The sequence below is a fragment of the Helianthus annuus genome, chromosome 17 (assembly GCF_002127325.2).
Source record: "Helianthus annuus cultivar XRQ/B chromosome 17, HanXRQr2.0-SUNRISE, whole genome shotgun sequence".
In the NCBI taxonomy this organism is placed as follows: domain Eukaryota; kingdom Viridiplantae; phylum Streptophyta; class Magnoliopsida; order Asterales; family Asteraceae; genus Helianthus; species Helianthus annuus.
The window spans coordinates 80,787,723-80,810,030 of NC_035449.2; the positions used below are offsets into that span (position 1 = coordinate 80,787,723).

Below are 22,308 nucleotides of genomic sequence, written 5' to 3' on the forward strand. Positions count from 1 at the left end.
TTGGATTACCCAGTTCGAAAGAATGATGTGGCTATGTGGGGTTACATTAAGTATGAGTCATTGAAAGAATTTCGTATATGGAAGCCGCATCATCCAAAGCGTGTACAGAGGGTAGATCCAGATACCGGTGTTACAGAGACTATCCTTAATGTCAAGCCTCCGAGAACAATGAAGACAATTCCAATGCCTCAGATGGAACAAGACTTTTATAAAGGCTTCATTGGATGGGTGCATAGTTGTATTTCAACCGAAGCAATAATTACTTACAGAGCAGGTGGGGAGATTCGAGAGATACATGTTTATGATCCCATGTGGCTTGTAAATTGCTCTACGAAAGATATAGAATGCCTTTTCATCAACAATATTCACTATCAACCAGCAGATAGAGAACAAGCGCAGCAGTTTCAACGTGTTGTTTCCCTTTGCTTTCAGAAAAGTATCAATTCTGAGAGTAAATAGAAATCATCTTGGTGGTCGCTTGATGAGAAGATGAAAAGGAAAGCTAAACGTGAACGTCAAAAGCTTGAAGAAAAGAAAGGTACGTTTTTGAAGATGCAAGCTGAAGAAGAGAAAGCGAAGAAGAAAGAGAATGAACGAATAAGGATTGCGCTTGGTAGGAAGCCGAAGCCAAGGGAAGAGTCGTTCATAGCTGTTTGAAGACCCAAAGACAAGACGAAGACTGCGGCTGTATCCAATGGGGAGTTTGTTGGTGCATAATGTCTAAAGCATGCGTCTTAGTCTTAGTTAATCAATGTATAGGGTCTAGTTTGGTTAATTATGTATTGTATAGGGGTTAAAGGGGTAATTGTTTGGTTTTCATGTAAAGGTTTCGCTTATATGGACATGTCCATATAAGCGAAACTATTTGTTAAAAGGTTTCGCTTGTTTGGACTTTTCATATAAGCGAAACTAATCCCCTATAAATACCCCAAGTGTTTTCTCATTTTGTACTTCGATGTCATAAGTGTAGCCGACCTGCTGACCTTGTATTTCCTGAAAGTTGAATGAGAAAACGGTGTTAAAGTGTATTACTTCTGTTTCTACTCATTTCTTCTATAGTTTTGCTTTGATTCATGCCAAAAATGTATTTCCGCTACATTTTCGGTAGGTGCTAGCTCCGATTGTCTCAAACGACGGTCAAACTCGGTCCTACAATTCTCATCATTCCCAATATTCTCACCATTCTCACCATTCACACCACTATTTACACTCCCATTCTTTTCATCATTCTGACTCCACTTATTCCCCGACCCAATTTAACCCAAACGACTATTGTAACGAACCATTGGGTTACAATCTATTAGGACCCGAGGACCACTTCTCCTAAGAGATGGAGATGGATGGCGATCCTGATCCAGAGCCGCCAACCGGGACACCAACTCACACCATCAGTATCTCCAGCGGTTCTCCTTACCAAGGATCGCCATATCAAGGCCCCGACTCATGGGCCGAAAGGTGGAACAAGTACGAATGGGAATATACTCCTTCATTTCATAACTCTCCTCCTCAACCTCCATTGGAGGAACCGTATCTTCAAGCGGTTACTCCACCGCCTTTACCCGTTGAGGAACCACCTCAACAACCATCACAACCACCTCCCGAGCCACCTAGGCGAAGGAGGAATGCACGAATGTCCGTGCGAGGGGGACCACGATTTAGTTCCCCTCAAGCTTCAAGCACATACCCTCCTATTCCCGAAGATCCATAGATGGGTGGACCTTCACATGCGGTGCCGAAAGATGATCCCCCGCTTGTTACTTCTGCACCACCGCCACCGCCAGTGGGTTTTGAAAACCCGATACCGACTTACCCAGGTTCGTCTGGGTATAACCCATTTGAATATCCAACTTCTACGGATTATGGATATCAAGCCCCTGCCCAAGATCCATATCTTGAGGCAGCACAATTTAATGCACTTTATCCTTCGCCGTTTCCTCCAGTTTACCCAACTGGATATCCAGTGCAAGGGTATCAATACCCACCTTACCAACAACAACCTCCTCCTCCTCAACAAATTCAAACTCAACAACTTCTGTAGAGGTTGGACCAGGTTGAGCAAAAAGCGGACGAAACAAACAAAAAGCATAACAAATTTCTCAAGGGCCTTGCAAACCTCATAAAGGGCAAAAAGAAGTAGAAGTTTGTTTTATTTTATTTTGTATTGTAATTTCAATCAAGTCCCTACAAGGACATTTTATTTCTGTACTTAGTCCATGCATGGACTTATTTTCTTTTCTGTAGTCCCTGCATGGACAGTTTGTTATTTTAAGACCCGTTTAGGGTATTCTTGTAATAGTCTAGTATTTTAGTGAAATTTCTTTTGGAAACTTTTATATGTATATTTTATTACATCATCTTGTTAATATCATTTCAATTTTCATTGATCTGCCAAAGAAATTTCAAAAAGAAGTTCTTAAAGGTATAACCTAGCCAAAATATTAATGGCTATGATGGTACAACCTTTTTAAGACAATAAATTCTCTGTTAACATCTGAAAACATGTTAACATTCCTGGCTGTGTGACTTGAGAGACCACACTAGCTTCCAAAAGTACTTGGATCTTTCCAAGCTACCTTCATGGCCTATATGATCAATGCGAATCATGGCTATTAAACATCAATATGATGTATACATCAAAAGCATCCATTTGTGGTGTATGCCTACGAGCAAGGGTGTATTAAACACAATGATAGTTTTATTTTATAAACTTCTTGTCAAAAGGGCGATGAACTAATGTTCGACCCTTAAAGACCACTGATCCAAGAAATCATTGGTTATGTTTTAATCGTCCTTGTGATAAGGCCTTCTGTGCCATCTGAATGTCCTTCGAGACGAGCCTTTTGTGCTATCTGAAAATGTCTTTTATGACATTGACAGTTGTGACTTATGTCCCCTGTCTAATAACTGTAAAGGATTATATCCTATTGATTGCCAATAATGGTTCATTTGTAGCCTAGGCAAATCATGATCAAATAGATTCTTATTTGTTATCTAAAATGGTCTATATGGTTTATTAATGCCATGGCCATCTAATCATCAATGCGATGATTCATCATATAATCTAAATACATCACTATTGTTTAATTTTAGTACACAAATCATGGCTGGCTCTGACAAAGCAAACAGTCATCCTGTGGAAGGAAACAATAATAAACACAGCGGTTGCACAAGCTGTGGATAATATGTTTTAGGAGCCGAGTAATGTTCGGTCCAAAACTCATACGAAGTCCCTATCACATTCGCATACACTAAAGAAGGATGAGTCTCAACACTCATCTAATCAGAAAAGTGAACCAAAGAGGCAGTTTGTCCTCGATCAAACTCCCAGGTACAACAAGGGTTGTACCTATAAATATTTCGTCTCCTGTAAACTGAGAGATTTAACGAGAGAAAAGGAGCAATCGACTGTATGAAATGGTTGGATGAAATGGAAACTGTGATTGACATTAGTGGGTGTGCTTAGGAAGACATCTTCAAGTTTGTATCTCAATCTTTCAATGGTGATGCCCTAACATGGTGGAAAGCCTTGGTGCAGTCCACTGGAAAGGTTCTGTAACAACCCGCACATTCGTGCGTTTTTACTACTCGTTACACTCGTTACGCCTAGCACCAGAGATTCGAATCATAATGTAACTATATCGCATACATCGCTATATCGCAATATTTTTCGCATATTATCTCATATTTTATCGCTATCACATCACATTGTGCTTGCTGACAACCACGAAGATGTCGAGTGAGGACCAATCCTAACCTCCTTGATAGCCGTGATGTGTCGCAGTGCAACTCATTACTCAAAACACACATTAACGTTCACGATGACATTGAGAGAGGACCTATTCTACCCTCCTCGATGACCGTGAAGCATCGTAAAGAAACGCATATTCGAAATGAAACCTAGTTATTGTATCGCAACTTTGAAATATGGATATGTATATACGACCCAACGTGGCTAATTATAATATATATATATATATATATATATATATATATGAAAATGTGGATGAGAATGTGTAACCAAAACTATCGCAGCGCTTAACGAATGAAACAAAACATCGAAACGCAATTCACCGGAGACCACTGATCGAATGACTGGTCGATCGGATAGCCAACCGATCGGACAGCCATCCGATCCATGGCACTCCCTTCCCCTTTTCTCCTCCTCACCTATAAATAACCCTTGTCACATCACTTGAACAGTGATGTGACAGCTCTCACTCGACCAGCACGCTTTGGGGTCATTTTCTCTCGATTTCTCGCAATTCTTGTAAGTTTCTACCCTAAATCTTGTACTTCTACGATCAACACGCACTCCTTCATCTTTTTCACCATCAAATCTCACTTTTTCACCGTTAAACCCTCGGATTTGAGCCGTTCCAAGGTGATGTCATCATGGAGTTCTTAGGAACAATGAAGTGTGACCTCATCTCATCAAGAACAGTCCAGATCTGATAGAATCCACGATGTATAAACACTAATCTCACCTAAATCTAAGTTTTCTAAGCTTTCTTCAAACTTTCCTAACTTATCACTCGAAACCGGTAGCAACAGAGATGACCGGCCTGTCGTGTTAAACACGAATAACCACGAATAACCTATAGCGAAGTGTCAGTTTGAGAACTGGTTCCTATCGACGAGATGACCGGCCTGTCGTGTTAAACACGAATAACCACCAAGAACAGTTAACTGATCGGACGTGGTGATTCCCATCTGACCCAGTGACTCAGACCTGGTGGAGTTCCATTGTTTAGCTCATAGTCATACGTCTCGATCAAATCGCAAAAACTTAACGAAATAGGCAAGATGTAAAACGATAAGATTGCGGGACGGGTTACCGTCCGATCGGATTGCCGTCCGATCGGACTGCCACCCGACCGACCTGTAATCCGTTCGGGTTGCACTTGGGGTCAAGATTTAAACAAATTGTTAAACATTCAAGGATCTGAACAACGAACAGACTGCCGTCCAATCGGATTGCTATCGGATTGAACGACCATCCGATCGGCTGACTCTTGGATCCTCAACACTGAAACGTTTTATAAATCTTCATCGCACATCAGTTCCAACGGAGTATCACCTGATCGGACTCCCACCCGATCGAGTAACCAGTCTGCTGTGAACATATCATCAACCAAAGTATCTTGCCAATCGGATCACCGTCCGATCGAACAACCACCCGATCGAGTTGCCACCCGATCAACCAGCCGTTCGATCGACCGACCTGAAAGGTAGAGATACTACTCTGTTTTCAAAATGTTACAACGAAAACTTCAAAAGGCAAACCACCATACACAAACACATCTTTCCCAACGAGGTAGCAATCCAATCGAATGGTCACCCGATCGGATGTCCATCCTATCGGATAGTCACCCGATCGACCAGCCACCTGATCGGATTGCCATTCGATCGGAGTAATGTCCGATCCACTGACACGCTGCTCCGTTTCACGCACTATTCACCGCTTACGCTATCAATCTGAAATCAGGCTAATCTCAGACGCGCTCCCTTCAATCCAACCAAGTTGTGGTTGCTGCTTGCTGAGCACCGACTGTGAGTATACTTGAACCCTTTTTGCTTTTGCGCTTTTGGGTGTAACATATGTTTCTATCAAATCAAATCACATCAAATGCTTAAACTATTTATCACTTGCGAATGACCAATGTGCATAGTTATACGTGATGCTAATTACATATGTGCTAGGACTTATACTCGCAACGTCCCACCATGACTAGTATAGTACTATTACGCCCGACGGGGTCTAGTTTAGCATCGGGATCGAAGCTCGAGGACTTAGCTGGTAGTATCAGTTTTGTGAGTATATATGTCGTGTATTACGTTTATCTATGTGGAAATTCGCAGCTTTTATCTATCACACTATTACATATCTGACCTGTATACTCGCCAATACTTTTGTATTGACACTATTTTAATGTACGTTGCAGGTTTTGTCGCAGTCTACATCGAATCAAGCTAGGAAGTCTAGAAACTCGCCTAAAATGTAGGTTGTCGGATTTGTATTGTTCGAGAGGACAAGAAATCTGTGATAACTTATGTGATTATACTGATTGTTAGTATGGGATAACAAATGTAATAAATACTATCGCAATATAGTTGTTATGGATTCTCTTGAGCAATCTGATTCGCCTGGTGCCGCGCCCCGATGATTCCGCCATCGGTTGGGGTGTGACAGATTGGTATCAGAGCCATAACTATAGGGAATTAGGAAAGACACGACCCAGTCCGAGTTTGTTGTCTTAGAAATGACCTAGTCTATAGTCTAAGTACCAACGGGCCGACTCGTGCGAACTTAGTAGGAATTACACGGGCCTATTTGATACTCTCGTTCGAATTCGCTAAAAATTACAACTTTGTGTGAACACCGCGTACTATAGCTTCACACGAAGAAGCCTTTCCTAAGGCTGAAATACTACTTAGCCTTTCCTAAGGCTGACACAATGCACACGTTTTCAAAAATACTCGCATAACGAAACCGAGTTATCCAGTCGAGACCAGGTGTGAAAACCAAGAACTCTCGATGAGATCGCTCACTCAGCCGCATATTTCTAGCACGAGAACCTTTCATCGAGCTAGGAGTGACATCCACAACTCGACGAAAGTCTCCAATTCGAAATCTAGTGGAACTCACGAATTTATTCGGAAAGCATAACCACAATTAGGAACGAAGTTGTTAAGTCAGCGGTGAAACCCGTATCTTAATAAACCGTTCCACTCTCTAAAATGGTTTTTGAAAAGCTCCCACCAAGGACTCGACCATAACAACGACTCGAGCCACGCGATGACTAGGAAGATGAATGCCATGAGCTACATCCCAGTGGAAGCGCTAGCCTTCTAGGTCAACGCGCGTGCACGAACTTGTTGGGTATAGTTGGGTTACCTTGGGTAGTCGACGCCTAAAACACCCGAGGCACTCTGTCTTTTTTTCTAGCTTACGAATCGCCGATTTTACGCTTTATGGAATTTATTTACGCCTATGTAAGATTTTACGCTTTATCGATTTACCAAATTGTCGCTCCTTGTTTTACCAAACGCACAACTCGCACAGCCATCGCAATCTAAAACGAAGAACAAATGTTCACAACAAAACTAATGTCTAATTACTCGCTTACGCTCTCGCTCTTGCTCTCTCCCTCTCATCGCGTCCTCACGTATTCTACACCGATATGTATGTGGGTAAGTATAAACTACAACTCCTTATATGTACAAAACGAATCAATTGTGTGAGAACTTAGGAATCTCGTGTCTCCTATGTGGCTCCTATGTGAAATCTATTATATTAATCGCTACAAGTATGATCGCGCTCAATCACATCGCAAAACTCAAAATCATTATGATCGAATCTCATTCCAAATCTCTCTCTGTCTAGATGCCTTCCAACAACTCTACCTCGAGACGAGCAGCTAGGAGAAGAGCCAAACGAAGCACCGATAAGAGGATTACCTCGCTTGTGGCCAAGGAAGTGGCCAAAGTCTTTCCTCAAATTGTCGCTTAAGTGCACTCTCTCAGCCACTCTCGAACCACAAAAGACGTCAAGACGGAAGCGCCGCAATCTGCTTTTCTCTACAAACACTTCAAAGCCTGTGATCTGATGGAATTCACGGGTGAAGGAGATGTGACCCAACTACTCCAGTGGTTCGATTCTATCGATGTTACCCTTCGTCAAAGTGGGTGTCCCGATAGTTTTCATACTACTTGCGCAACCGGAGTATTTCAATCGCGAGCACTCGACTGGTGGACCGCCGAACGTAACAAACGTGGAATCTCCGCAGCCTACTCTCTCTCTTGGGATGAGCTAAAGGAGCTCATGAAGAAAGAGTACTGCCCTCCCCACGAAGTCCAGAAGCTAGAAGACGAAGTTTGGAAAATCAAGCAAGTCGAAGGTGAGAATGCTGGCTACACCGCAAGGTTTAAACAGCTTAGCATAATCTGCCCAAGTCAAGACAGCACTTCAGAAAAAGCCATTCCGAAATATATTCGCGGCTTGCCTGAGTGTGTGGGTGATTTTGTCAAAGCTGCAAGACCTGCTACCATTGAAGAAACCTACCGCTTAGCCGCAGAAATCAATGACAAACGAGTCTTGGACGGATTCTTCTCCAAGAATCCTGTCAAACAAGCTCATCAAGCAATCATCATCAATTCTTCTGATGATTCTTCTAGCAAATTTACCGACGAATCTTTTGAAGACTCCTCCAACGATGTCTATAGCGAATCATCAGACGAATCCACCGACGACACCGCATCATCTCAGGAAGCTCAGCCCAGCCGTAAACGAAAGACCATGAGCCCAGACTCTTCAACAACCGGACTGTCGCAACCAGAACCTCTCCGAGCAGCCCCAGTTCAATTGAAATGCACCTACAACGGAACTCATCCCCTGTGTTTCACGTGTACGTATCATCACCCGCCAGAAGCTAACTGTCGTTATTGCGCAAATTGCAACTGGTATGGTCATCTTACGCAGCACTGCCGCACGGGACCGCAACCTTGAGGAATTTCGGCAACAATCGCAGTCCCTCAGAAGTACTCCACAACATCGTTATTTTGCTTTTAATGTTGTTGTAATAATACGACTCATCGCCGTCAATTTCTTGTATGTGTGGAAACTTATTCTATCTCTCGACGCATGTGGATTCTATTTCTCTCTTATACCCGCACACAATCTATATGCTAGCACTACGTATTATATAATGTATTTTACCCCCGCTATGCGTTCTTGAGATAAGGTACGATAAACGTGCAAGAATCAAATTAATCACGGGTGCACACGGGATTACTTTGGTTAGTGCACGGAGATCGTAGTGAGTTTCAATGATGCCTTTACATTCAAGGCATGGTTAAGCGTGGTGGATACGCCGCTGGTACTTCCTATATATAAGCGTCTTGACCATGTCTGACAAAGTGTGACACCTAGTCACGGAACAGAGGCGTATGGTTGAAACATGATGGTGTTTCGCCATGCTAACCGAAGTTTTGTGAAGAAAGTGCCATATGGAGTTGGAACGTAGACCTATTGTACTATTGTGGTTATTTTCGACACACTATACTACATCACAAGGCGTAACAATCTCAATCGCAACTTAAGCGTGTGATCAAAAGACTTTTCGTAAGTCAACACACTCGTAATCGCATTATCGCTAGAATCTACCTCGCAATCTCTATCGCTTATTATGGGTGTTTCGCAAACTCAATCGCTTATTGTGAGTTCGATCAATCACTTATTATGTGGCTCGAAATCGCAATCACAAATTATGTGAATCGCTACCGCTGGTTATCGCTTATTGTGTGAATCGCTATCACTTTTGGTGTGTCCTCGCTTAATCGCTTATGTGTGCGTACCGCTTGTTATGCATCGCTTATTACGTATGTATCGCTCTATCGCTTATCAGGGTATTGCTTGGTGTGGATCGCTTATCGTGGATCGCTAGACGAGTATCGTTAATCACTCGCCGCTTTTCGCTTTAGCGTACTTCACACCTACCTCATCGCTTCGATACTCTTATCGCCTATCGCTATCGCTTATCGCTATCGCTTATCGCTATCGTTATCTCTGTCGTCTGTGTTATGTTAGCACACATGACCTCGCTTCATGGAATGAAATTATTATGGTTAAAACATGGTGGATACGCCGCTGGTACTTCCTATATATAAGTGTTTTAGCCATATCAGCAGTCTTTCGTGGAAAAAGGCCATGTAGGGTCTAATGTTAGTTAAAAATGTGGTGTTGTTTAATCTAATCAGATCAGGTCGCATGTTTCCATCGCTTACAACGCATCGCCTATCGCTTACCGCTTACGCTATCAATCTGAAATCAGGCTAATCTCAGACGCGCTCCCTTTAATTCAACCAAGTTGTGGTTGCTGCTTGCTGAGCACCGATTATGAGTATACTTGAACCCTTTTTGCTTTTGCGCTTTTGGGTGTAACATACGTTGCTATCAAATCAAATCACATCAAATGCTTAAACTATTTATCACTTACGAATGACCAATGTGCATAGTTATACGTGATGCTAATTACGTATGTGCTAGGACTTATACTCGCGACGTCCCACCATGACTAGTATTGTACTATTGCGCCCGACGGGGTCTAGTTTAGCATCGGGATCGAAGCTCGAGGACTTAGCTGGTAGTATCAGTTTTGTGAGTATATATGTCGTGTATTACGTTTATCTATGTGGAAATTCACAGCTTTTGTCTATCACACTATTACATATCTGACCTGTATACTCACCAATACTTTTGTATTGACACTATTTTAACGTATGTTGCAGGTTTTGTCGCAGTCTACATCGAATCAAGCTAGGAAGTCTAGAAACTTGCCTAAAATCCAGCCTGTCGGATTTGTATTGTTCGAGAGAACAAGAAATCTGTGATAACTTATGTGATTGTACTGATTGTTAGTATAGGATAACAAATGTAATAAATACTGTCGCAATATAGTTGTTATGGATTCTCTTGAGCAATCTGATTCGCCTAGTGCCGCGCCCCGATGATTCCGCCATCGGTTGGGGTGTGACAAATTGGTATCAGAGCCATAACTATAGGGAATTAGGAAAGACACGACCCAGTCCGGGTTTGTTGTCTTAGAAATGACCTAGTCTATAGTCTAAGTACGAACGGGCCGACTCGTGCGAACTTAGAAGGAATTGCACGGGCCTACTTGATACTCCCGTTCGAATTCGCTAAAAACTACAACTTTGTGTGAACACCGCGTACTATAGCTTCACACGAAGAAGCCTTTCCTAAGGCTGAAATACTACTTAGCCTTTCCTAAGGCTGACACAATGCAGACGTTTTCGAAAATACTCGCATAACGAAACCAAGTGATCCAGTCGAGACCAGGTGTGAAAACCAAGAACTCTCGATGAGATCGCTCACTCAGCGTATACTTCTAGCACGAGAACCTTTCATCGAGCTAGGAGTGACATCTACAACTCGACGAAAGTCTCCAATTCGAAATCTAGTGGAACTCACGAATTTATGTGTGCGTACCGTTTGTTATGCATCGCTTATTACGTATGTATCGCTCTATCGCTTATCAGGGTATCGCTTGGTGTGGATCGCTTATCGTGGATCGCTAGACGAGTATCGTTAATCACTCGCTGCTTTTCGCTTTAACGCACTTCACACCTTCCTCATCGCTTCGATACTCTTATCGCCTATCGCTATCGCTTATCGCTATCGTTATCTGTGTCGTCTGTGTCATGTTAGCACACATGACCTCGCTTCACGGAACGAAATTCATATGGTTAAAACATGGTGGGTACGCCGCTGGTACTTCCTATATATAAGTGTTTTAGCCATATCAGCAGACTTTCGTGGAAAAAGGCCATGTGGGGTCTAATATTAGTTAAAATTGTGGTGTTGTTTTATCTAATCAAATTAAGTCGCATGTTTCCATCGCTTACAACGCATCGCCTATCGCTTACCGCATATTGCTTTGCGCTTATCGTCGTCGTCTTTGCTTGTTATGTTGTGTTATGCTATCGAATTTTTGTGTACACTTACCCCACTCGCTTGTATCGCAAAACTGAGTTCGAAAACGGCTTCATCACTCAGTTCGCCTTTCAAGACTTGATCCAACCCTTTCTCGCTTGGACCGAGTCATCGCAAATCTGCCTGTACTATGTCGACACGTATGACACTGCTTCACGAGACGGCAACCATATGGCTAAAGCATGGTGGATACGCCGCTGGTACTTCCTATATATATGTGTTTTAACCATATTGTCGAACTTTCATGGAAAAGTGCCATGCGGGGCCGACCTTAAAATTTAAAATTATAGTATTATTAAAAGGCCTTGTTTACAACCAATTTTAAACTGATCTTCTTACGAATCTTTTCTAGCATTTAATCAAAACCTTCGTACAAAACGAGATTATCTTATTACGTTGGAGTGACAATCGACTCAAGTCGCTGCCGCGTGACGATAAAATTTCGTAAAACGAGTTTTAATCACTTTAAAATCTTTTAGTAACCTAACCCAAAACCTTACTCATAGCGCTGGCATGAACATTGAAACAGTTTAACGCCGCACCGTGAGAAGATTTTCACAAACAAGTTTTTCCTAATTAAGTCATCTTTTCGAAAATTTAAAACGCTCTGGGATCGCATTCTTGTGTGTGTTATCGCCTTTGATTATACAAATCGCTTTAACTTGTCGCTCTCGCTTAGCCTTCGCAATGCTCTCGCACATTGGATTCTCAATAGATCGCTCACCATCTCTTCGTTTCATCGTTTACTCGCTCGCACCAACTCTCGCGACCCTTCTTGTAGATTAATTTCAGGACGAAATTTCCTAAAGCAGGGGAGACTGTAACAACCTGCACATTCGTGCGTTGTTACTACTCGTTACACTCGTTATGCCTAGCATCAGAGATTCGAATCATAATGTAACTATATCACATACATCGCTATATCGCAATATTTTTTGCATATTATCGCATATTTTATCGCTATCACATCACATTGTGCTTGCTGACAACTACGAAGATGTCGAGTGAGGACCAATCCTACCCTCCTTGATAGCCGTGATGTGTCGCAGTGCAACTCATTACTCAAAACACACATTAACGTTCACGATGACATTGAGAGAGGACCTATTCTACCCTCCTTGATGACCGTGAAGCATCGCAAAGAAACGCATATTCGAAACAAAACCCGGTTATTGTATCACAACTTTGAAAGATGGATATATACGACCCAACGTGGCTAATTATAATATATATATGAAAATGTGGATGAGAATGTGTAACCAAAACTATCGCAGTGTGACACCTGTGTCACTTCAACCATCAAACAAATGCCAAACCAATGAAATATTGTGTTTCATACTTGGGATTTGTATAAATATGTGCATCGTTTGCACATATCAATTCTTGTTCGATTTCAAGCTTTAAATCGCTTTCTGGAAGGTGATACGCGCACAGATAACCAGTTTAATGCAATGAACACTCCGGAATAGTGAAATAGGCTTAACATACCTTAAATAACCTCCACATAACTTAGAAATAAGTTTTGGATGGTTTGGTGTGTTGAAATCAAGTTTGTTCGATCGCAAGGACTAATTGTGTCAAACTACGAAACTATACCGATTTGTATACTAACGAACATTCTGGAACATGGACATACCCTAAATATCCTTTACATATCTTAGAAATAGGCTTTGAGGGGTTCGGTATGCTAAAATGAACTTATTTGATCAATAGAGACTAAAAGCGTCAAAAGTGCATAAGTTTGTATTTTCGCACATATCTTACGTCCTGAATATATCCGGACATCCAAAAATTTATGTAATCATTAAAACATTTTATTTTAGTGATTGGCATGATAAAATTCCATTTTTCGCATAATTTGGATCGTTTTTGCGTTCATTACGATTTCCGTTGTAATTAACCGAACAACGCAACCGTACGACCAAACGAACCGACATCCGAGATGTTTTTGAGCATATTTTAAGTTCCCTGAGCTACTTGGATCAAGATTTGCTTGCGGGGACCCTTTGTAAGTATTCCTTCGTTCTTTTCTTTCGTTTTTTAGCTTAATAGTGAAATTGCGTTTGACTTTCTGCATTGACCAGTTTATGGTCAACGCGAAGTTTGTTTGAACTTCGTAACGTGAGCATAATCACGATGGTTATAGTCCCTAGTGACTATACCTACTGATTACCACGTTATCTAGGTTAGTGACGAGTCGTAGTTTCGGCCAAAATGCGTATTCTCGCGTATTTTGTAACCAAACTACTTTAAGGTATCAAAACCGTTTGTTTTGATACCGAACCTGTTTTCTAACTTACCTAAACATGTTTTAGCATGTTTAGCTCGTCACTTTTAGATTAGTGCTTATTTAGAGTCGTAAGTCAAGCGGTCTAAACAACCGCTTAGGCTTTCGAACTAGACCCGTTTGGTTGATCATTAGGATCCGACCAAACATGTTTAGTGACCATAGTTGTATAGGGAATAACCCTCCGAGGTTATACCTTATGGTAACTTCGTTTAAGTAGTTGTATGATAGGTAGTTTATATGCCTTAGGAAAATTACCAAAATACCCTTTTTATGCATAATTTATGTTTAAGCATATGTAACCCAAACTTTTATCACTTAACTGATTATGCAACATAATTAAACATGCTTAGGCATATAACACTTGTCATAGGACTAGTTAGGAGGTCCGAACACGTTTTACGTGAACGACGCATTAAAGTAGCGCAAGCTACCTAAACGGGTCGTAATGGGTCGTAAGCACTTAGGTTAGGTTTCCTTTTAGTATGTAGGCCTTGTTAAACCATATCATATGAGTTCCCACACTCATTTGGTTACGAGACCTCATCCTATCTGATCTTCCGATTTAGGTCCGGTTTATTTATGTAGTTACCTATATTAGGTGCCGTTTATTCCGTGCTCCCTCTAGCTTGCTTGGTAGTTGTTCAAGACTTCTAAGCACTCTCAAGTGAGTACATAGTCCCCTCTTTTACTGTTTTCAAACTGTTTTGGGGTGAAGCATGTGTATCTATTTGTTATGTTCATGATTTCAAAAGTATAATTGATTATACATATTAGTACTTATCTTTTGATAAACTGGATGATTATTTATGGTTTAAACTCTAATTTTTCAAAGATTATAAAAATTAATTGTTGGATAGTACTTATTTTATGTTCACCAGACCGGTTGGTAGTATGATATAGCGCTATAGGATTTGACACCCCATTCCTGTTGTCATGGAATGTCTGAAACCAATTTATTTTTCTCCATCCAAATAGGGATTGCCTTTGTGGTATTCCTATAGTCTCAAAGGTGTATTTTGATGCACTAGGTCTGAATGAATTCTTAAATCACATTATTTTTGTATATTTAGTTATACTCCCAAAAGTATAGTCTGATATGCTCTCATATGTGATATTGTACAAAACCAACATATATTTTCTTAATCATTAAAACATAGTTTAATATGTCATTTTCAATCCAAAACATAGTTTAATATGTTATTTATAAATCCAAAGTATACTTTTAATGTACTACTGAAAATTATTATTTTTAACAACTAAAGTATATTTAATATACTATTTGTTTAACAATTAGGTTTTGGTTAGTGTTTAGATAACGGGACGAGTGTAATGTGATGAAAATATGGTAGATATGCCGCTGGTACTTCTTATATATAAGTGTTTTCATCACATTACATACCGTGGCGTTATTTAGTACACTTGGGTAAACGATTTTGAAACTGAAATATATTTTAATATATTACTTATTCGACGTTCTTAAAACCAAAGTATATTTTTGCATATACTATAAACCTTTTTATCAAAATATTTTTTTTTCAAACAATATATTTTATACAAACTCATTTTACTTAATTATTTAATTATCTATGTATTATTATTCTATATCATCTGATTTCTTATAAATTTTAGTATGATTTATAAAAGAAAACCTTTTTCAAGGATCATGACTACTTTTCTTAAACATTTTTCCTTAAACTTATAAGTCATGAATCATAAATCAATAAAACCTATGTATCTCACTGGCATTTTTATGCTGACGTACCTATTTTTATCTGATTTGTAATAGAACAAAGATTTCAATGATTCAATAAAATAAAATTATTTTATCCATGGTTGTGAAACAATGATTCTGTTACAACACTCCCCGACGTTTCCACCACATCTTGTTGTTTTACGTGGTCGGGGTGTGACACGCAACGCTTAATGAACGAAACAAAACATCGAAACGCAATTCACCGGAGACCATTGATCGAATGACTGGTCGATCGGACAGCCAACCGATTGGACAGCCAACCGATCGGACAACCATCCGATCCATGGCACTCCCTTCCCCTTTTCTCCTCCTCACCTATAAATAGCCCTTGTCACATCACTTGAACAGCGATGTGACAGCTCTCACTCGACCAGCACGCTTTGGGGTCATTTTCTCTCGATTTCTCGCAATTCTTGTAAGTTTCTACCCTAAATCTTGTACTTCTACGATCAACACGCACTCCTTCATCTTTTTCACCATCAAATTTCACTTTTTCACCATTAAACCCTCGGATTTGAGTCGTTCCGAGGTGATGTCATCATGGAGTTCTTAGGAACACTGAAGTGTGACCTCATCTCATCAAGAACAGTCTAGATCTGATAGAATCCACGGTGTATAAACACTAATCTCACCTAAATCTAAGACAAATCTAAGTTTTCTAAGCTTTCTTCAAACTTTCCTAACTTATCACTCGAAACCGGTAGCAACAGAGCTCGTACAGACCTTCTACTTTTCCTATAGCGAAGTGTCGGTTTGAGAACTGGTTCCTATCGACGAGATGACCGGCCTGTCGTGTTAAACACGAATAACCACCAAGAACAGTTAACTGATCGGACGGGGTGATTCCCATCTGACCCGGTGACTCAGACCTGGTGGAGTTCCATTGTTTAGTTCGTAGTCATAACGTCTCGATCAAATCGCAAAAACTTAACGAAATAGCCAAGATGAAAAACGATAAGATTGCGGGACGGGTTACCGTCCAATCGGATTGCCGTCCGATCGGACTGCCACCCGATCTACCTGTAATCCGATCAGGTTGCACTTGGGGTCAAGACTTAAACAAATTTTCAAAGATTCAAGGATCTGAACAACGAACGGACTGCCGTCCGATCGGATTGCTATCCGATCAAACGACCATCCGATCGGCTGACTCTTGGATCCTCAACACTGAAACGTTTTATAAATCTTCATCGCACATCAGTTCCAACGGAGTGTCACCCGATCGGACTGCCACCCGATCGAGTAACCAGTCTGCTGTGAACATATCATCAACCAAAGTATCTTGCCAATCGGATCACCATCCGATCGAACACCCACCCGACCGAGTTGCCACCCGATCGACCGGCCGTTCGATCGACCGACCTGAAAAGTAGAGATACTACTCTGTTTTTCAAAATGCCACAACGAAAACTTCAAAAGGCAAACCACCATACACAAACACATCTTTCCCAACGAGGTAGCAATCCAATCGAATGGTCACCCGATCAGATGACCATCCGATCGGATAGTCACCCAATCGACCAGCCACCCGATCGGATTGCCATCCGATCGGAGTAATGTCCGATCCACTGACACACTGCTCCGTTTCACGCACTATTCACCGCTTACGCTATCAATCTGAAATCAGGCTAATCTCAGACGCGCTCCCTTCAATCCAACCAAGTCGTGGTTTCTGCTTGCTGAGCACCGACTGTGAGTATACTTGAACCCTGTTTGCTTTTGCGCTTTTGGGTGTAACATACGTTGCTATCAAATCAAATCACATCAAATGCTTAAACTATTTATCACTTGCGAATGACCAATGTGCATAGTTATACAAGATGCTAATTACCTATGTGCTAGGACTTATACTCTCGACGTCCCACCATGACTAGTATAGTACTATTGCGCCCGACGGGGTCTAGTTTAGCAATCGCGATCGAAGCTCGAGGACTTAGCTGGTAGTATCAGTTTTGTGAGTATATATGTCGTGTATTACGTTTATGTATGTGGAAATTCGCAGCTTTTATCTATCACACTATTACATATCAAACCTGTATACTCGCCAATACTTTTGTATTAACACTATTTTAACGTATGTTGCAGGTTTTGTCGCAGCCTACATCGAATCAAGCTAGGAAGTCTAGAAACTCGCCTAAAATCTAGGTTGTCGGATTTTATTGTTCGAGAGGACAAGAAATCTGTGATAACTTATGTGATTGTACTGATTGTTAGTATGGGATAACAAATGTAATAAATATTGTCGCAATATAGTTGTTATGGATTCTCTTGAGCAATCTAATTCGCCTAGTGCCGCGCCCCGATGATTCTGCCATCGGTTGGGGTGTGACAGATTGGTATCAGAGCCATAACTATAGGGAATTAGGGAAGACACGACCTAGTTCGGGTTTGTTGTCTTAGAAATGACCTAGTCTATAGTCTAAGTACCAACGGGCCGATTCGTGCGAACTTAGTAGGAATTGCACGGGCCTACTTGATACTCTCGTTCGAATTCGCTAAAAACTAAAACTTTGTGTGAACCCCGCGTACTATAGCTTCACACAAAGAAGCCTTTCCTAAGGCTGAAATACTACTTAGCCTTTCCTAAGGCTGACACAATGCACACGTTTTCGAAAATACTCGCATAACGAAACCGAGTGATCCATTCAAGACCAGGTGTGAAAACCAAGAACTCTCGATGAGATCGCTCACTCAGCGCATATTTCTAGCACGAGAACCTTTCATCGAGCTAGGAGTGACATCTACAACTCGACAAAAGTCTCCAATTCGAAATCTAGTGGAACTCACGAATTTATTCGGAAAGCGTAACCATAATTAGGAACGAAGTTGTTAAGTCATGGGTGAAACCCATATCATAATAAACCGTTCCACAAGCTAAACCTTGTGGGATCTGCAAGAAGAAAGGGCACAAGACTGTGGAGTGCCGAAACATCAAGGATGCGACCTGCTACGATTGCAACGAAAAGGGGCACATCAAGACTAATTGCCCTAAAAATGCTATGAAGCCTGATGAGGCAAAGAAAACCCATGCAAGGGTTTTTTAGATGAACGCAAGGGTGGCAGTGAACGACGATAACGTTATAACAGGTACCTTCCTCATTAATGATATTTATGCTAGAGTTTTATTTGATTCAGGTGCTGATAAGTCTTTTGTAGACCATAAGTTTAGTAAGTTACTGAATCTGCCTATTAAAACTCTAGACATAAAATATGAGGTAGAATTCACAGACGGTACCTTTGAAACTGCTTCAACTCGTCTTGATGGATGCCTATCCATTAAGAATCATTCTATCCCGCTATCCCTCTTGCCAATGAAATTGGCTGGGTTTGATGTAGGTTTAGGCATGGATTGGTTATCACATAACCAAGCCCAAATTGCTTGCGATAAGAAGCTAGTTAACATCAAAACCCCTTCTGGTGAATCCGTCACTATTCATGGAGATACACAATATGGTTTGCCCAACAATGTGACTATTCTCAAGGTATCGAAGTGTCTAAAGAGCGGATGTGTCATCTACATGGCACAAGTGACTATTGATGAACCAAAGCCCAAGATTGAAGATATTCCAATTATTTCCGAGTATATGTCTTTCCTGATGAATTACCTGGATTACCTCCTAAGAGGCAAGTTGAGTTCAGGATATACATTCTGCCAGGATCTGTACCAATTGCACGAGCTCCTTATCGTCTAGCGCCTACTGAAATGAAAGAGCTCAGTACTCAATTGGATGACTTACTGGAAAAAGGTTTCATACAACCCAGCTCTTCGCCTTGGGGAGCTCCTATATTGTTTGTCAAGAAGGATGGATCAATGCGGTTATGCATTGATTATCGTGAATTAAATAAGGTAACGATCAAGAATCGTTATCCTTTACCCAGGATCGACGACTTATTCGACCAACTCCAAGGGGCGAGCTTCTTCTCAAAGATTGATTTGAGATCAGGGTATCATCAACTCAAGGTTAGAACTGAAGATGTACCTAAGATAGCGTTCAGAACAAGGTATGGACATTATGAGTTTTTAGTGATGCCTTTTGGGCTCACTAATGCACCTGCAGCATTCATGGACCTCATGAATCGAGTCTGCAAGCCATACTTGGATAAGTTTGTCATTGTCTTTATAGATGACATACTTATTTATTCTCGTAATCAAGTTGATCACGAGAAACACCTTCGATGTATCTTAAGATTGCTACGAAAAGAGAAGATGTATGCTAAATTCTCTAAGTGTGAGTTCTGGCTTCGCGAAGTCCAGTTCCTTGGACATGTTGTGAGTGAGCGTGGTATCCAAGTAGATCCCTCTAAAATAGAAGCTATCATGAACTGGGAGGCACCAAAGACACCTATGGAGATTCGCAACTTTCTGGGATTAACCGGTTATAATAGGAGATTCATTGAGAACTTCTCAAGGATAGCTGCACCATTGACTTCTCTGACTCGCAAGAATGTAAAGTTTGATTGGGGTCCAAAACAACAAGAGTCTTTTGAGATTCTTAAACAGAAATTGAGCAATACTCCGGTGTTGACATTGCCCGAAGGAATTGAACAGTTTGTCGTATATTGTGATGCTTCACACACCGGTATGGGTTGTGTACTTATGCAAAGAGGCAAAGTGATTGTCTATGCATCACGACAACTAAAGGTGCACGAAAAGAATTACACCACCCACGATTTGGAGTTGGGTGCCGTTGTCTTCGCACTTAAGTTATGGAGACACTATTTATATGGAACTAAATGTGTGATCTATCCGGATTACAAAAGACTCCAACACCTATACAATCAAAAGGATCTCAATATGAGATAGCTCCGCTGGATGGAGACTCTAAATGACTACAATTGTGAAATTCGCTACCATCCTGGCAAAGTGAATATAGTCGCTGATGCTCTAAGCCGAAAGGAAAGAGTCAAACTGTCACACCCCCAAAATACCACTTAGGGAGTGTCCCTGATAGGCGTGTGACGTACTGACAATGAGCCACTAATTACATTGAACCCATATTAGATCTCGAAATAAAGTTCTCAACCATTAATAAATACCATCATAAGTTCATACTAAAACCAATACGTTCCGCGGAAGCAAAAGAAAACCAAAGTTAACTGTTTAAAACTAAAGTATAGTATCAAGAATTCGGTCACATCAATCTCTCCAATCGACCCATGAATCACTCCGGCTTCTCCAGACAGCAAGTATCCAAATCCATGAAACCTAACAACCTGCGAGCATGCAACAAGTGTATCAGACAAAGCTGGCGAGTTCACAGTTTATGAAAACGTTTGTTACCAAGTGTTTAAAGCAGTTCATTAACATAAGCAAGTAATATTGATAATATCTCGATACTGAACAAGACGGCTCCTGATGTATGTGTTGCCCTTTCCCCAGTGCTCCTATCAAAGCACTGGGCCCGACTGGGTCATTAGTTCACACCCGCCCTCTCTCAGGAACGGGGTGAGGGTGCCAAACCTAAGTAGCGCTACCAACTAATACCCGTTACCTCCTCGGTAACAATGAATGGGACTTAAAAATGATAGAATGAGAATATTATCCAATATATACCCGTTTTTACCCAAAAGACTTATCCCTCCTCGGGATACCCACTGACTGTCCCAACCACCGGGACGCATGCTCAAAGTAGTGAACTCACCTTAGGTTGCTCGGTAAGACTAATGCACGTATTCCCAAGTTGATCAATTAGCTCCTAATGTGGTTACCACTATCCGTTAGTATCTCATTTTCCCAAAACACGCATGAAAAATAACAACTTGTAACAATTACATGTAATCACTAAATAAGCATTTGGTTTTCATATATTCCACATAGTACATGCACGTATCACCTAAACACTTCATGATACCACACAAGTCAATCAAACATGCTCTACCACTCGGAGTTTCATTCGCGGCCCAAGATTTCAGCAATCCGGTCCATTTGGTGATCCATAAACCCAACCCTGGACCACTACTTAACGTGTAACGGGAACCGACTGCTGGCCCACAAGGCCGGCCTGGCTACTACAGTAACCTGTACCCAACCATGTTGTTCAACTGGGCCCAAACAGTCAACTAATCTATATGTATGCGTGTGCCTAGTGAGTATAATTAAATAAACTCATTCCATAATTTCTAACAATTCATTAATAAGCAATAACCCGTACAATCTAGGTGTAACATGTTAAGGTATTTAATCCAAACAAAAGTCCAATTCATGTGCACAATATTTATACCTGTGGTCCGGGGCTCAATTCAACATGTATTCTAAGGAACAATCGGAACATGCAATCATAGTAACACCCTTACAGTTTAACATGCATAATCCACAACCATATTCATATTAGAAATAAAAACAACCAATCGAACATCCATCCAGGCAAACCATAATTCATATTAACCCTGATGCCTATAGATCACACAAACCGAATCCAGATTTTCTAGCATTAAAACCTGCATCATAACAGGTTTATCAGGTACGGTTCAGCCAGCCTATCTTCATCATTCGGAAATTACGGGGTCGGTTTAAATGAATAACAATCCATCTCCGATCATACCGACGCTACCGATTATCATAATCCCAAACAACAATTGCTTATTCGCATCACATTTACATTAAGCACATCACTGTTATGTCGATTTCCTATTATCATTTTATTAATTATTTCGACAATCAAATCTATTCATTTCATACACTATGATTCATATATAGCACACAATGAGATGGTTAACAGGAATTCCTAATCATAATTCAACATGCAGTAACAT

At 41.0% G+C, this 22,308-nt stretch overlaps 1 protein-coding gene across 1 annotated transcript; it reads left to right on the forward strand.

Moving 5' to 3' along the window:
- The first annotated feature begins 1,330 nt into the window (after positions 1 to 1,330).
- Positions 1,331 to 1,708, forward strand: LOC110925107 (class E vacuolar protein-sorting machinery protein HSE1-like). Its single transcript, XM_022169074.1, has one exon. It carries the CDS (start codon positions 1,331 to 1,333, stop codon positions 1,706 to 1,708), a length of 378 nt encoding a protein of 125 aa, XP_022024766.1.
- The last annotated feature ends 20,600 nt before the right edge of the window (positions 1,709 to 22,308 follow it).

Excerpts from the sequence above, each read along its gene's own strand:
- LOC110925107 (XM_022169074.1), top strand. The coding sequence starts at position 1,331 with ATGGAGATGGATGGCGATCCTGATCCAGAGCCGCCAACCGGGACACCA.